At 38.8% G+C, this 18,563-nt stretch overlaps 1 protein-coding gene across 2 annotated transcripts in view; it reads left to right on the top strand.

Moving 5' to 3' along the window:
* The first annotated feature begins 6,341 nt into the window (after positions 1-6,341).
* The window catches only part of zbtb16a (zinc finger and BTB domain containing 16a), a 110,274-nt gene continuing 98,052 nt past the window's right edge, over positions 6,342-18,563 (top strand). For both annotated transcript variants that reach the window (XM_084136858.1, XM_084136857.1), the window contains exons 1-2: positions 6,342-6,479; positions 8,685-10,034. In XM_084136858.1, the coding sequence (XP_083992984.1) occupies positions 8,776-10,034 (1,259 nt within the window). In that variant the 5' untranslated portion in view covers positions 6,342-6,479; positions 8,685-8,775. The remainder of the gene's footprint in view (positions 6,480-8,684; positions 10,035-18,563) is intronic.

Consider the following 18,563-nt stretch of genomic DNA (forward strand, 5'->3'; position numbering starts at 1 on the left):
TGGAACAAATGAGAAACGAAGAGCTAGTGTGCAGTGCCGAGTATTCCTGCCTGCTCTCTGTCCTTTCTGCCATGACGTTTCTCGGTATGCGCCGTAGATCTGAAGGGAATGCAGGAGGAGAGACGTGAATCCGATATCCTTGAGCGGTTAAAGGCCTGTGTGCCTCCGAAACCGCTGTGAAAGGTGGACTCGGCACTGGAGAAGAAAAGCAGCGGCCTCGCAGGGATTAGCCACAGGAGATTCCCTGTGGATAGCTGTCCCTTTTTTCCCAGGGACACTGTAATATGATTACTCTGTTGTTTGCGCCCGGTCCAGTGGTTAAGCACTATGGAGAGGACGGTTCGGCCACCTCCAGGATGGACAATGAGAGAATTTTTTGGAGGGAAAGTTGGAATTCTGCTTGACTGAGGACAGCTGGGGTCTTACACTTAGAGAGGAGAGATGAGAAAAAAAAGTGCCCTTTTCTTTAGCTGAATGAAAGGCAGCTGTATGGTTGCTCTGTACCACTGCGATCAGCAGAGGTGCACCAGGCAGGGTCAGCAGGGCTCTTTGGATCTCTACAGAGGCCCCGGGCTCCCCTCCTGCACCCCTACTGTTACACAGAGGAAAGGCATTCTCCGACAGACGTCATCGCAAATGTTTATCTGTACAAATAACAAACAGTTTTCCTTGTTGCCCTTTTGAAAAGCTCCGGGACGTGTTGTTTGCGAAAAATAAATACTGTCGAATTTCGTCACATGTGTTTCACTTCAGTCCAATTAGTGAGTGTAAGCAAGCACACACAATCCAAGGCAGCAACCAAATGTAACAGTTTAAGAATCGGGGCCCGGATCGAAGCTGGTTAGAGCTCTATCATGCTACTATATATTTAACCTCTTATTAGAGGCCTTGAATGATGGAGTGTGTGATTTTTTATTTTCTTCAGGCGCAAGATTGCTGTGAGCGCAAGCCTTAGTTAGCGCGGTTTGTTTGACAGGCCTCACTGTAAAAAATGATCGTAATTTTAACGGTAAAAGACTGTAAAAATGCTACAGTGAAAAACTGTTAATTGGTTAACAGAAAGTTTCTGTACTATATACGGTAAATAACTGTGATAGATCTAACGGTACATTTAATGTAATTTTACTGTAACATACCGTTAAATTTACAGTTTTTGAAAGTGAAAAAACAACTCATTGTATAATTTACAGTGAAAAACCGTAAATTGACATTCCCACAATTCCCTGTGACACTTCACATTTGATGTATTTTTGTTGAAATAACTATGTTTGTTTCTTCATAGTTTTCTTCGTTTTTTCTAATCAGTTATGTACATTAGGGGTTTATGTTACATTTAATGTTGTTAAATTAATGTTTATTGCATTTTTAAAATTTCATGTGTTACCATGATGGTGTTTAATGTTTGTGTGAATGACACTGTGCAGCTTCTATATATATTAGTATTAACTTTCTTGTGGAAGAACTGCTTGTGATGAGCTTTGATTGATCATGTGACTCTCATCACTGCTGTGATTGGTGGTTATCAGTGTACAAAACAGATATTAATACTTCAATAGGACGGTAAATTAACTTTATATCATATTACTGAAATTTACTGTTATATTTACTGGATTATACTGTAAAATTGACATGTTGTTCAGAATAGCACGTACATTTTACAGTTTAAACCAGTAAATATAACAGAACTCCAGTGTGTTATATGCTGGTTTAAACTGTAAAATGTACATGTTATTCGGTAAAAGCAATTACTGTTTTGTTGTATATTTTACGGAATTGTTCTGGTAACCCCAGCTGCCAGTTTTTTTCCGTAAAAACTACGGAATTTTTTTTACAGTGCTGTCATTAATCATCATTGGCATTGTTTAAACTGTATTGAGTGTCCAGGTCTTGTTCAACACGGGGACAATAGTTTCTCAAAGCTGCTTCAGACCTGAAAGAAAGTTTATAAAACTTCCACCCAATTGAAACTGCAGGGAAGCTCCTTTTAAAAGGGGTTAGTATTCATTAGAACACTCTGGTTAAGGGCCCAGGCCGCTCCCATAAAAGGAAGCAAACCACCCACGACCCTGATGGAAAAGTGCACCTATACTGTATGATGGACTGCACATTCTCATCACTTCTGATCATTTTGAAGCAGCACAAAGGTGCTTTCTTTCCTTTCATTTAAGTGATGATGTCCTGCCCAGTGCTAAATTTAATCAGAGTTTTACTACCAATTTTTAAATGGCAGTAATCAAGAGACGTTTTTCTATTTAAAGCTCTTGTGATTAATGACGACACAGTGTATGAAATATTGAGATGACCTCCTGAGTACCTTGCAGATTCAGATCATTTGGTGTTATCAGTCATTAGGATCAGATGAGCCTGTTACGGGGAAGAAAAGAAGATTGAAGATTAGGTGTATGGGACAGAGGTCAGTAATGAAGAGACGTCGAGTACACGCGAATCGACATATGATGTGAAAGAATGACTGTATCTGTAACTCAGTTATTCATAAAATGTTTGAATTTAATTTGGGTCAATGAAATGTATGACATAATTATGTCAGATACATTTAAACTACAACATGAAGCCTGATGTACGTGTATATGTATGTGATATTTGTTTAATAAATTATGTCAATTTAATTAATTTATATGTTCATGTTAAATGGATAACAGCATCACGGAAGTTAAGTTAAGTTAATTTACTCTATAGAAGATCTAACCTTACATAAAGTGTAATTTTACCATACCTTTTTTTATGTAAAAAGAGCAAATCATCTTATAATTTAAAATGAAAAGTCGTAAAGTGACATTCCTAGAATTCCCTGTGTGACACTTCAACATTTGATGGTTTTTAATTGAATTTATTGTTTCTTAGTTTTTTGTTATGTACATTAGGGTTTTATCTTACATCTTATGTTGTTAAATGAATGTTTATTGCATTATTTGAGTGTCATGATGTGTTATGGTGGTGTTTAGTATTTGTGTATGACACTGTGCACCTTTTATTAACCTCAGATTGTGGAAAGGCTATATATACTTGTGATGAACTTTGATTCATCGTGTGTCTTTCTCTTAACCTCCAGTGTTATTATGGTGGATGCAAGTATGTTAAAAGTAAAAAAACAGATTAAAGTAGCAACATGTTAGTTCAGCAGAAAAGGTCCGCTGGACGGTTTATAATGTTTTTTTGTTTGTCTTTTTGTAAATGACAGTTTTAAACTGTAAAATGCACTGTTTTTTTTGTGTGTTTTTTTCAGGAATATGTTTACATTTCACCACATTTTTACTGAAGTATTCTGGCAACCACAACAGTTTTTTTTTTTTTTCTGTAAAAAAAAAAATTGCTCTCCTCCAAGTCTGCATCCCATCTTGCAAAATAATAATCAGTGGCTGGAATGTGTCTGTCCAAATATATAGAGCAGTCAGAGATTGTGAGATCTGTGACCTCTGAGAATGAGATTCTTGTCACTTGAAACCAAGGTTTACCAGCACAGTTCTATTGTTCGGCCTGCTGATACCACATCGGTATTGATCAAGGGATCACCTTGTCATCTAACCAAACAGGTATGAGGCTGGAGGGAGAGTGGTGGCAAATATGCACTCAGTAGAGTAAACGGCTCTGTCAACGTGACTATTTCAATCCATTAACAAAGAGAATGCCACCCATTCTTCTTAATGAAAAGAACACTTAATGCTGTAAAAAGTGTGATTAAGTGGTGTTTCTAAACAGATTTAAGATTTAAAGTACCAAAAATGTAAAACAAATAAAATAAAATAAAATAAAATCAATTGCTCTGTCCCACACACTACTTATATGGGTCAAAACATAATGAACCTATGTAATTTGAAAAATGTCTTAAATGTAAGCCCAACTCTAAACATGCAGTTGGCTCAGATATTTTAGCCTTTATGCATGATAGCATACCTGCGGGATGAAAGGTTTCAGAAGGAATTTTTAGCCATGCACAGGGAGGGGCATTTTGTACAGGAGAAAATCCAGCCAAGGTCAGAGGTAGGGGGCAGAGGTCATGGGGGCAGGCCCCCAAAGCATAAGACACCCCCAGGATTAAACAAGTGTAAAAAGAGCCCATTGAGTCAAAGCCTCGAGTGAGATTCACAAAGATCCACTGTTAGCTCATATACCTCTCATGAGCAAAACCTTTAGGGCATGTCAGTACCACACCCCAGTACTTCACTAATGATGATTTATATATGCGAATTTGAACTATGTGGATAAATAGGCAGCAAACATCTAGTGCATTCAGAACCAGTTCAATGCATTGTATGTGTAATTACATATATTCAATTTTAAGTGTCAGCAACTGTATGCTGCAAAGCACTCCTGCAGAGCCAAGGCCAATGAATTGCACATAAATGCAATTATTTCAGTAAAGAACATCATCTCATGTATTTTTATAATGTGTGACTTGACCAAGGGGTTAAGTTTTAGAGTTAGAATGCTAAATATGAATGATTTTAATGTGTGCTACATATAAACATATGCATTTTTATACATTCTTGGAATTACTACAGATTTCGCTATTTTCAAACCTGTGTTGGCTTGTGCTTTGCACTTTTGATTATAAAAATGTCTGTATAATTTCAGTCTTATCCAGTAAAATGTGGATTAGATGGAGATTAGGGCAGTGTCTTTGTATTTATCCCCAAGTAAGCCAGCACACAGCATGCAGCTCAAAGGTGATGGCACTCGATCTCCCATCTCTCGCGCAGATTCTCCACTGTTTCCCTCCATTTTCAGGCTGTCATGCTCTGCAGACGGGCAGGATAAATTGCACTGAAAATATAGCTGATGGCAGTTGGAAATGAATGAGAACATTCAGTTTGCCATTTTTTACTGAAAGGTATAGTCTGCATGCTTTATTTTGCCTAATACTATAATTTAGTCTATTTTGTATTAAATTCAGCATATATCATTATATTCTAACAAGATATGTTGTTTGACTATAAAAAAACATTTAATTAAACATTTTAAAAATAGGCTACATGTAAGATTCTGAATGACTGAATAAGTACAATTTACAATCAAATGAGTGATATTGTCTGTATATCTATTAAATCTTTTTTTAAAACATCTTGAATCTCATGTGTCTGTCATTCAGTAATTAATTCGAATCATTTCTCTAATTATCAATTTCTTTTCTCAAAGAGGATAACGACTTTTAAATAAAAAAGAGCTTGTCTTTAAGTAACTTCACAAAAAGAAACTGAGTTAACTATAGCTCATGGCTGTCATTATAAATACTGTTTTATGGATTTTGTTTATTGTGTTCTTACTGGTAACACATAAGGTTTCATTAGTTACCATTAGTTTACTACTTTAACATGAACTAAGAATTAACAGTACTTCTACAGCATTTACTATCTTAGTTAATGTTAATTTAGACATTTGCTACATTATTAAAATCAAACGTATTTGTTAACATTAGTTATGACTAACATGAACAAACAATGAACATTTGGATTTTTATTAACTAACATTAAAACAAAGTTAATAAATACTGCACTTAAAAAACATTTTCATCATTTGTTATCACATCATTTTTTTCTTTTATCAAATCAGCTTAGATAATTTACATGGTTCAGATAACATAATATTTTAAGTTTCTGTTGATTAAACCAATCTCCATTGTATTAACTCTTTTTTTTTTTAATTCAATGAACACATTTTTTTAATGCAGCCAGGTTACTTACTTTTTTAAGTTACACCAACAATAATTTTCTACAGTGTGTAACAAATGTGTTGCTCATTGTTAGTTCATGTTAGTTCATGCATTAACTAATGTTACTAATTTAAGACCTTATTGTAAAGTATTACCTTATTATTAGTATTTATTTGGGTCTATTTATTTATTCTGAGCAGAATTAGAATCAGGTGTTTTATTGGCTCAAACACACAAGCAGAAATTTGGCATGGTAACAAAAGTAGCCTAAAATCTTATAAATAAAGGTTATTTATTGGTTCTCCATGAAGAACACCCTTTTGGAAACTTTATTTTTAAAAGAGTAGCCCACTCAGAAATATAACAGCTAGACGAGAATTACAGTACAAAAAAAACATTTACGTTTACTAACATAATTATACAGAACGTTGCTTATGAATTTACATATCGCACAGAACTTTAATATTTCAGTCGGAGCAGAGCTCATTGAGAAGAAGTTAGTCGGCTGTAGAAGTAGTAGCAAAGGTGATGATGCTTGAAGGTTAATGATTAAAGTCCAAACGCTGTGATAGATAGTGTCCCAGACACGCTGGCCTATATTCGACAGCCCCCTAGGTGTCTCACTTTAGCAGTGTTTGTCAGGACTCCGGCGAGGATGTGCGCTGACGTCACCGCAGTGTTGATTTGCTAAGCGGCGAGCAGAGAGGAGTTAGTGCGCGCGCGAGAGAGAGAGCGGGTACTGTGAACTGCGTTACTATGCTACAGTCCTAATAACCGCACGCTCGGAAGCCAAACGTGCAACACATGTGAGGTGAGTACAGGCGCGCACCTTTAAAACACCCACGGCTCCTGACATACCCCTCTGTCTGTGTGTTTTCACTTTAGGGAAATGTTCACATTGAGAGATAATCCGCGTTGTGTTGATCAGATGTGTTTTGCGCCGCATCACATCAAGTTACAGTGTTTCTACTGTTGCTTCAAGTGAAGGTGAATTGTGAGAGTGCACCGAAAAAGTACAAGTGTGGCTGTCAGCGTTGTGCAGGCTCAGGGCAGCTGATGGATATGGCTGTTTATGTTCATCTTTACACATGTGGAGATGTTATGTTGACGTAAGCGTGTGTTTTAGTATTCGGGGGACGTGAGGTCTGCTCGCGCACCAGACAGTGACGTGCTTCCATGTGCTTTATTCTCAGCGTGACCGCTTCAAATTGAACGTTCAGACAGTTTAAATATGCCATAACTGAAGAAGTTTGTCGTTGATCAAACAGCTATCGGGATTTTGATGATTATTTTGGTTGTCAGTAGGTCTGATCATTAAATCAGCGCCACCATGGAGGTGCGTGTCACTGTCTTTCAAAATGAACTGAATTGTATTGGTTGTGTTTTTTTTTAAAAGTGAAATTACTTTTTTTGTTTTTCCTATGCTTGTTTTATTCCAATATTGAAATAGATTAGTTAAAACCCAAACGCTATTTTGCTTGGCCTCCCGATGTGTATATGAAATAACAGGCGGGTCCTTTAACTTAACGTTAAATTGATTCACGTGTGAACAGTCGAATAATCATGAATTGATCAGTCAAATGAGCTCTGCCTGGACTTTTCATTGATCATTTTTGTTTATCGTTTATCGTATATGAGGTAGATAGCTGTAATCACAGCAGTAGTTGAATAAAAGGAATATGTATTGGTCGTTTCTTGACTGTTGTTTGAGTTGTACAGTTCGCGTGCGTGAACTGGCGTCATTAGTGCTAGCATCTTATCAGTTAACTGCACTTCAAAGAAACTGTATTCATTTCTCACTTATTACTCGTCCTCCTGTATTCTCAGGTAATTTAAACGGCGTGAAACCCCTGGAATAGATTTATCTCATGTCGTCTTTTATCATAACTTTCCCTTATTTGCTGTCGGAGACGGTACATTTACAATGAAAAAGCCCGTCATTCACCGCTAAGATCATAGTGTTTGACATATAGCCTGCTCTTCTCTGGTGAGGCTTTTTGGTGATCAAATAAAAGTGGGAAGTATTACATGTCTGACTAAATCTCTTATCTTCTATTTTAATGTATGTGATAATGTTATTAAAGGGGTGACTTCCTCTCCGCTCTTACCAAATGTTACCGGTGGATCTTCCTCGGATTATGTTCACTCAAAAGTGATCTTACTCAAATGCCACGAGAATGTTTTTGTTATAATATAGTGTTAGGTTGTTGAACAAAATACATTTTAAACGTCAAAGTATAGCTAGGGTGTTATTTTATTAAGTAGCCTAATAAATTGTGATAATGGTGAAGTTAAATATTGTAAATGTAATGCTAAATGGCCAACCATGAGCTTTTTTGTAAATTGACAAATTACAGTTTTTGTTTTTAAAGATTATATTTTATGTGCGTTGATGCTTTATCTTTTAAATATTATATAGCTATCTGATAAATCAGAAAAATGACATAGCCTATCTGTAGTTTGCATATTATGGAACATGGACGTGTATTTTAAATAAAAATGGCATTTTGATGCGTTTTAGGAGCTCTGAGCTGTTTTGTGTCATCCTCTGTTCCAACTATTCCTGGCAACAGCTTGCCTTACTCTCCATGCTCCGCTCAGTATCCCTGTCTGTGATGAGAATACTGAATAAGATGCCATTTCATTTCAGGAGGCTGTTGATGGGCTTTGTGAGGCGAGCTCGAACACATAGAAACAAAGGCTTGATTACTGTCAGCCTTTACTAGCACTAAAGCCAAGTTTCCCCATTTCTCATGTGGGCCACTTGTCGTTTTGGTTTATTTTGTGCGATTTGACAGACTTGTGGTCAGATTTTGCACTTGTTTCTTAGGAATCTGTTGCTGAAATATTCATAAAAACAATTATTTCTTTTTAACAGTACAGAGTGCACTGTAAATATAATTTATGGCATCTTTTTTTATAATGGAAAAATTAGAATGATAAACATTGAAGAAACAAAGAATAAACATTGAGACTTTGTTGCATTTAACTCTGGGCCTCTTTCATCTCTTTCTAGATTGACCTTATCTTGTTTACAAAGATAACTGAACAGACTGCTACGTGGAAAGAAAGACTCATGAGTTGGCCGTGTGGATTTCAGAGACGTTATGGATTTGACTAAAATGGGTATGATCCAGCTCCAGAACCCCAATCACCCCAATGCCCTGCTGCACAAGGCTAATCAAATGCGCCTGGCCGGCACACTGTGTGACGTGGTCATCATGGTGGACAGCCAGGAGTTCCACGCTCACCGGACCGTGCTGGCCTGCACCAGTAAGATGTTTGAGATCCTATTTCATCGCAACAGCCAACATTACACTCTGGACTTTCTCTCACCAAAGACCTTCCAGCAGATTCTGGAGTATGCCTACACTGCCACGCTCCAAGCTAAAGTGGAGGATCTGGATGACCTGCTGTACGCAGCAGAGATTTTAGAAATAGAGTACTTGGAGGAGCAATGCCTGAAGATACTGGAGACCATCCAGTCCTCAGATGAAAATGACACAGAGGTCAACATGAACGATGGCGGCAAAGAAGACGACGAAGAACGCAAGGGACGGCACGGCAGGAACCTGGCGGGTTCGAAAAAGCATTCCGTGGAGGAAGGAGGCTACGTGTCGGCTGCCCAGCAAGCACTGGGGCTGCCAGGAATGGTGGATCAGAGTCCCTCGGTCTCCACCTCCTTCGGCCTCTCCACCATGAGCCCAACCAAAGCAGCCGTGGACAGCCTAATGAGCATCGGCCAGTCCCTCCTGCAGAGCACCATGCACCCCGGCGTGGGTGCCGAACATCCCCTGCATGGTAACTCCCACCCCATGATGGGAGAGATCAAGACGGAGATGATGCAAGTAGATGACAGCGGAGAGCATGAGAGCTCTAAAGCCATGGAGTCCAGCGCCTCCAGCAACGGCGAACGCAGCGGAGAGTCCGACAAGAACCGCGACGGGCCCGGCACCCCTACCAGGAGCAGCGTGATCACCAGTGCCCGTGAGCTGCACTATGTCAGGGAGGAAGGTGTGGGTGACCAGCAGGCTGAGGTCAGCCAAATGGGCTTGGAGGCCATGGCGGGGATGACCGAAAAACACTTGGCGTCACTCTACGGCATTCCTCCCAACCACAAGAATGAAGCGATGCTCTCTATGCCCGCCTCCATGGCCTCATCCTTGCACATGTCCCCAGCCCTGGCCATGTCCATGGACTTCAGTGCCTACGGGGGCTTGTTGCCTCAGAGCTTCATCCAGAGGGAGTTCTTCAACAAGCTCGGCGAGTTAGCTGCCGGGATGAAGCCTGATGGCCGCGTCCCTAACGAGCGCTGCAACGTGTGTGGTGCCGAACTGCCTGACAATGAGGCCGTGGAGCAGCACAGGTAAGCTACCGTTTTCATTTTGTACATCACATTGGTGTGCGTAAAAGCATGTTGTTGTTTTTGTCTCCACTGGCAAAGGCAGGGTCCCTAATTCAATTAGTTTACCGCGCTCTGTGAAACAAAGGACCACAAGGTTCCCATTTTTAGAAATGCTTTTGATTAAAGAACTTGGTTGCAGAGAAATGTTAGTGGAAGATGAGTCATGATGGTTAACTGTTGATTGCTTATCATCTTTCATGCTGGAGGTCAATTTGCTTAACACTCTGCCTGCGGTGGATATGAGAGAGAGTGATTGCAGAGCTGATTTACGCACGTATATGTTTTCCTCTTGCTTTGCCCTTATCAAGAAAAATTGCTCTTCAGCTTAAATAACATTTGAAAGGAGTGAGGGAAAAATTGTTTCAATCAAGTTGCAATATAACTATTTGAAACAGTTTAAAATGTTGCATGAAGAATCACTCATACAGTTAATTCATCTTGAAAATTAATGTATTCTATAAACAGAAAATACAGTATAAATTAGGTGCCAATTTGCCAGTAGTAATGTTGACAATTTATAATAATTTTTTTTTTTTTTATGAGCGTAAGAAATTGGTAAAAAACATTAATTATAGGCTTTTGACATGCTCAGTAGTTCAGTAAATGTGCTTGCAAGTTTATATACTTCATCTTTACTATAAGATGTCATTTTCAGATATATTGCCATAACTGCACACACATTCGAGACGAGGCATTCCCAGTGTAGTGAAGAAAAATAATTATTTTTAACTTGGTTCCTTTAAGTGGGCTGTCTGTTTGTCACGGCTCCCAGGCGTTGGGTGCTGATCACTTCCAGGCCTGTGTTGGTGGCTGCCTTAGTGGTCCTGGAGAGGCTCTGGCTGAGCCCATTAGCTGCACCTGGAGAGGAGGCAGGCTAATGGGAAGCAGCCTCGCCACCTACCCCTTGACCCCCATGGTGTGGCCAGTGATGAGTAGGCCAGCCTGGGCCCCAGCCACCCGGGACAAGGAGGGCCTTATTAGCTTTATGAGTAGAGCAGACTGTCCAGCCCAGGAAATGAGGAACTGTGTGTAGGACCCGGGCCGACCTCCGCAGCGTAACCTTTTGGCCACTTGACTGGCCTCTGGTTTTTGTCAGTGTGACTTGTGGGGGTGTTGCAAGGAGCTGACATGAGGTGAGGAAATCCACGGCAGACGTTATCAGCTTTTGAAGGCCGTAGCCGCACCCTTGTTGCACAGAGTGTTGCTGTCGACTAGACAAGGCTTGCAGGATTCATATGTCAAACTTATTTGTACAGTATTTTAGAATTGGACAAAACATTTACATTTATTCAATTTATCCAACAATATTCATAGTATAAAAGCCATGATTTTTGTTACTGCACTTAAGAAACAGCTTATGACTCGAATGAGGAGCTGAATGTGTTTATTCTGTCATGAAGGAGGCTGTTCAGTTGCTGTCTAGCGGAGAGAATTTTGATGGGATAAAAGATAAAGTTAAAGTGAGCCAGTCATGCACATCTTGGAGTCAATTGCAGTGAGGTGCAATAAGATTATAAAGCAGCGACTGTATGAAAAGGCATTGAGGGAAAACAGCACACGTGTCTCTTCAAAGAGATATTGATTATGTAGGTCCTGCCGTAGTCTGCACAAACCATAGTACGTTATTTCGATAATTGCGTGAGTTTTAGTGCCGCTTGTTTAAAGGATTTCAGTAGATCTGCATACTGCGGGTTTCCTAATGACAGGCCCAGGATTGAGAAAAAAATGGTTTGAGCGTTCGTCCTTAATCTGTTGGAATGCACAACGGTGAAAGTTCATCTGAGGATTCAGTTTCAGTCCAAATATTCATGCGTCTTTGGAAGTGCTCAAGATGGCATTAATAAATCCCTCTTAATTACCTTCATTATTCACTGAGTGAAAAATGTTCATTCAACCTTGTGAACTTTAAGGTTGGTGTTTATCTTTCAGCGGAATAATTGACAAGCCGTGTTAATTTAAAAGTTCTCTCTGCTTGTGTATCATCGAAGTAAGCGCATTGGTATGTCAGATGTTGACTAAAAAGGATGCAGCAGTTGCCGAAACATCCAGTGACATGTATTTGAAGTAGTTTAAGCAGCACTGTGTTGAGATTGAGATCCAAATTGTTATTCGATTCGGTACATTAAAGGTTCTTAAGATGGTCACGTTTCAGTTTAAATTTACATCATATCTTCACAGTGTTAAATTCACTGCTTCAAAAAAACATTCTAAATGACGCATGCCAGTGATAATAGAATCTAATGTCAAATCATAAAAATTCTGATTCTATTAGATCCTTCCGAGTTCTTATTTTATGCCAGAGATATCGGTTAGATGTACTTATCTACTTTACTTTCTTTTGAAGTTGCAATGATCTTCCTTTTTTTAATAAAAGGAATGAGTGTCAGATTTGCCATGGTGAGGTTTCCTTTTTAAAGGTTTTTTTTCATCACAGCTCTTGACGGCTTGCAGCAGACGGGGCGGCAGCTCTTGTGACTAATTACAGATTATTTTGCAACATCTTGTGCCAGGGTTCCAGCCATCTCTAGCTCTCTACTTGAAAAATATTTCTATTTGAGAGTTCATTTAGGGCAAACAGGTCAAGCTAACGTCTGTAATTGTTTCCAGACTAGGCGCAGGGTTTTTGTGTGTGTGTGTGTGTGTGTGTGTGTGCGCGCATTTGGGAGCAAATGCATCAGTAAGTGCTTGTTTCCTGTATAAATTTTTAGTTTGCTGCATTCATTCCCCATTGCCTTGGGTTATGTCATAAAGTTCTGAATATGTGCATCGCTTCCAAAACCATGCGAGTGTCAAGACTATCCTATTAACTAGACTACTGGAGTAATCTTGTAATATGTGGAGTAGATGAATGTCTGAGGGTTGCCTAAATGAACATGTTTATTTGTATTTCAACCACCCAGAGTTCCCTACAGGAGCTAAATCGAAGCACGGTAGTAGATTTTTTTTTTTTTTTTTTTTTTTTGTAGAAAAAAAAATTACATTTTGCCAAGAAAAAGAGTTTGTGGTCCTTTGACGCATGGAAACTTATTACAGAAATATTTCAGCAACCTGCCAAAAAGAAAATAATCAACATGCACAGCATCAAAATAATTCAGAAAGAAAGAAGGAAAAAATACTGCATTTTATCCTCATTCTTTGGACCGTTTGGACCGCCGTCTATGTGAAAGAGATTGACGTAGATCATTTTTGAAAGCAATTGATGTTTGGTTCTTGTTTATGGCAGACAGGTGGAAGACGGTTGAACGTAGTCAAGTTAGCATAGGTAGTGCTAACTGTGGAGCTAGCTACGGTGTTTAAACAGGAGGCAGGGTCTTATCTGTGCATATCAGAGACAGTGATAACCCTGTGCTCTCCTTTCCACTATACCAAGAGCAGATGGGGATGATAAGTCCTCATGGTGCTGCAGAACGAGATAACACCAGGCTGCAGTGAGGTGAGAGGCACCTCACAACTTTCCTTGTATGCTCACAAGTGCAACTGAATCTCACCACATAGCTGTAACTCTCCTACCACGGCTGTTCCATGGATATCTTGACAGCATGAACTTGATGTTCCGTTTGTGTTCTGCTGCTGTAGCGTTAAGCAGTGAGCCGCTATAATATGGTGTATTTTGTTGTCCGCCCCATGAATTTCAGCAAATCATTTTTGATGTTACCAAAGTCTTTTTAAGGGGATAGTTCACTCAAAAATGAAAATTCTGACTGTCATCATTTATTTACTCTTATGTTGTTTCAAACCTACTTACATTTTTCTTCCGTGTAAAAGAAAATCATATAAAGCCAGCCAAAACGGTTTGGTTACAAACAAAATATCTTGTGTTCTGTAGAGGAAAGTAAGTCCAGTGTTTCCCACAGGATTTTGTGAAACTAGTGGGTGGACCTTGGTCCCTCTAGGGGTTAAATTAAAAAATCTGGTGCACTTTGAGAGTTTAAAATTAAGAGCTGCAAACCATGTTCAGTGTGTCTGAAAAAGTTTGTGCTTTGACTTGTACCTGAATTTTAAAGGGGACTCTTTTTTTTTTTTTGGTATAGTGTCTTAGTCATTACACTACATACTACTACTACTACTACTACTACTAATAACATTCTAATATTATTCCTACACTGTAAAAAAAATCTGTAGAAATTACAGTATTACTGGCAGCTGCTTGCCAGTAACTTACTGTAGATTTAAATTGATGTTATTTACTGGCAACAGTTTGTTCAAAGTTAAATGAACACTAAACATTAACAAGTCTTTATCTTTACAGAATAAAACTAAAATAACAGCCTCATGCAAAGCATTCTGGGAACCAAAATCTGAAGGAAAAAAAAACAGAAAAAGGTTGATGAAGATTTCTGGTTCCCAGAATGCTTTGCATTAGGTTGTTATTTTATAGTTTTATTCTGTAAAGACAAAGACTTGTTAATGTTTAATGTTCATTTAACTTTGAACAAACGGTTGCCAGTAAATAACATAAATTTAAATCTACAGTAAGTTACTGGCAAGCAGCTGCAAAATTACAGCAAATTTTTTACAGTGTATGACAGTAACAGCCATATATTGTAAAACAAATACACTGAAAAATAAAATAAACTTTCATAATTAGTTTTGTCCTAAATCTTATCCATGCAAGAGATAAACCCGTGAGATTTTATTTTGACGTAAACTGCAGTCGAGCTTTTATTTTGACGGAACACAAGTGTACAAACGCTATGGGCAACTATGCAAATGTGAAAATAATGTGTAACTGTGTTCCCAAATGCACACTGAATTCAGCACATGCACAGTTCACTGCATTCATTCACTGTGAACTGAGATGCGGAGCTGAACACATGAGTGAAGTGCGCACTTCTCTTTGCCCAGCGCAAACAGACAGTCTTTTGATAAGGACACGAAGACTTATTGCGCTCTCGATTTTAGTTTACATTACATTTACATTAGTAGACATTAAAGAGCTTTTATGTTATTATGAGAAGTTTAGGCTAAATATATTTTTTTGGCTGCTACAGTCTAGTTAATGGATGGGAAGCACTAAAATCTTTTTGTGGACGTCAATGTTAAAATTGTGTTTGGTCGCCACAAATAAATCAATGTAGGGGAAACATTGAAGTCATTCAGGTTTGGAACATCATGAGGGGGAACAAATTTTTAGGTGAACTCTCCCCTTAAGACAAGACCATTTACCACGGCCATCTTGGTAACACCCCTGGCCAGTGGTTTACTGTGCAGGTAATATGCTTACAAGCACCTATTTAGTGCTGAAATTTCAGTTATCAAAATTGCATAATATATTTCAAATTGGTAATAAATTCTGTCAAAAAGTGGCTTTTTTTTTTTTTTGGACAAGTTGTCTAGATTGCTTTTTATAAAATAAATGCATCATTCTTATACAGTTGTTGTTTAAGCCAAGGGGAGCCGAAAACGGCTTTTGATTCCATAGCACATTAACAAAACATTTTAATGACACTAATAACAATACAATTACAAATAATAATAATTAATAATAACAATAATAATATTACTAAAATTATATAGGCCTAATAAGTCTTTAGGTCAGAACACGCCACAATTATCAGCCATCGATGAAAATCAAAAGCTTAAAAACATTGCTATCATTAATGTTTGTTCCTTAAGAGAAATATAAAGCCAATAAATTAATATAGTCGATATACCGTTATCAGAACTGAGGTCGATTCAGCTCTCGTCGTGTCTGAGAGAATTAATGTGCCGTGCAGCGTCAGATGCCAAAAGCTCAGTCAGCTTCTACTTTCACTTTCGGTGAATAATTGACTATGGTTTGAGACTCATTCACCGGCATAATTTAGCAAATTGCATGTGTGATATCCACTGTGACATGACATTTTTCATCATCACCAACTCCAACTTTGCTTGCAAAAATTATAGAAAAAGATTCTTATTTTGCGAGATAATAAAATGAAGTAAATAAGTAAAGTCATGATCAAATAAGTAAACTATTGCAGCAACCCCCCACCACACACACACACACACACACACACACTCCCACCCACCCACCCACCAGCGATAAAATCATGTTCTGGCAACGTCACAGGCTAACAATAGGTCTATGAAAAGATGACTATGGAACACTTTGCCTAACACTAATGTACAGGCATTATAAAGATCCTGGAAAGACAAAACCCTGCAAAATATTTTTGAACTTGGACAATTTATCCATTCAGCTTGCCTTAACTGTGAAACATCCTCCATGCCAGCTAATTTGATAGTGTGGTGTTTAACTCTGGAGCTGTATTGTAATTAAGAATGATTGCAATTAAGCCAAAGAGACTTCAAACAAGTGGACCCTTCACTTTGTCAAGTTAGCCAATTAAGTTTCTAAAACTCCTCATGGCTGCTCTGAAAATGAGAATAATGCCCTCCAAAAATGATTTTGACATTTTCATACATTTCTATAACAAGAAAATTTGTCTTGTTAAAATTATGATTCTCATATCTAAAAAATTTGAAATGCTTATTTTATGTTTGAGATGAGTTTTTTGATGTTTTAAGGATGAAATTGTGAGAGTCACTGCCTAATTAAAGCTACTCTCTTTCTCATCCTCTATCATAAAGAAGACAGCTAGAGGAAATCATATAGGCTAAGTAATGTGAATTCACAGGTTTTCGTACTGTTGTTAATTATTTTTATTTTTTTTACAATTTTAGTTAGCGATGAGTGAACTATATAAAGGGATAGTTCATATCCCACATATAAAGGGATATGAAAATTCTATCATCATTTACTCCCCCTGAAGTTGTACCAAACCTGTATGACTTTCTTTCTTATGCTGAACACAAAATATGATATTTTGAAGAATGTTCGTAATATATGGGCTTATATGTGGGGCACCATTGACTTCTATACTATATATACATTTATTTTCATTTATTTTCTATACTATGGAAGTCAATGGGCACCACAACTGTTTGATTCCCGACATTCTTCAAAATATCTTCTTTTGTGTTCAGCAGCAGAAGAAAGAAAATCATACAGGTTTGGAACAACTTCACGGTGAGTATATCATAACCGAATATTCATTTTTGTGTGAACTATCCCTTTAATGTCTTTAAGAAGTCTGTGTATCTGTATTTTTCAATGCTTTTGGTTTCAGATGCTAGTATTTGTCTATGCAGCCCACATACGGCCGCAGCTGGCAGGCGCCCAATTATGGACAGGCTTTAAAAGCCCCGCTTGAACTGTAAAGATTTACACCGCCACCCCTCTGATCTGGAATCTGCCTTCTGTCCTCACTGTCAAGACAAGAGATGTATCGATTAAAGACTTAACACCAGGTTGCATCATGTGTATTGGACTTGCGCACCTTGACTACAGCTCTGTATCTTCAGAGCCTCGCTGACGTAAAGAAGTTAAGTTTGTTGATTCTTGTATCAGAGCAGTCCATCAGGTGAATTTCGCCACCAAACTCTTATTTGATTCACTTCTGTCCGCTCGTATCTGAGGCGTCAACTACACTGGGCTCGGGTTCGGTACTGGAGTGTAGAAAATAGAGACTTTTTCACTCGCACATGAATAAGGAATAAAAGTAAACAGACAGGCAGACAGCTCTGCCCCATATTATTAAAGCGATAGGCATCTGGCATGCCCAGTAAAAAGACATGACAGTTGCGCACAGGGCTTTTTTTTCACTGAGGTGCTTTTCACTGGCCGCTTTCTTATCTGTTTTCTACAACTGGAGATGGAAGGATTACAGACAGAGCAGGGCGCTGCAAGCCCACTGTGGTGCCAGGTGGCACACTAGCCATCTGCGAATATATCTGAAGCCATTCTGCTCCACCACACATGTAGATGTGCGTATACATGCACCAAAATCAGATTTAAACAGTAACCGTGGAGATGTAGATGAAGCGAAAGCAGGCTGGTTGAGATAAGGCGCTGGTGTTTCATAGAAGGGGCCTTGTCTTGTTGGCCCTATTCTTGTCCTTTCTCACTTGTGTAATTGGTCAGAAGTCAGATTCACTGCTGGTCCAACTCTTTGTTCATTGGGCTAGATTTGATAGGGGAAAAAAAACAATAGTTGCTGTACTGCCATTTGTTTTTCTTAATGCTCCCTAAAGTATTTTAAACAAAAATACATTACACTACTTATATCCTCAAAGAAAATCAGCCGCGTTTTATCACAGGTCCCTCTTTTCAGTAAGTACAGTGTTTTAATCCCATCAATATCCCATTAGCATCTGGTTTCTGGCTCCCGCAACATGAAAGAAGACGTGTCGGTTCCCCCTCGCTAGTTCTAAGGCGCTGCCGAGCTCCGTATACAATGAAGGTCTGGAGCAAAGGGCCAAGCCAAGCGTGCACGAGGGCTGTGTGAATGCACTGCTGGGGCTCTGGAATCCCCTGGAAGTATCAAATCAGAACCTTCCTGAGGCTTCCACCGAGAGGGGCTCTAATTAGCTTCTTTGTTGCCTGTTGAATGGGGTGCCAGAGATTGGCAAGGGGCCCCCGATAGAGTGATACAAGTGTGCTATGGA

Source organism: Abramis brama, assembly GCF_963993115.1.
Source record: "Abramis brama genome assembly, chromosome: 15".
NCBI lineage: Eukaryota > Metazoa > Chordata > Actinopteri > Cypriniformes > Leuciscidae > Abramis > Abramis brama.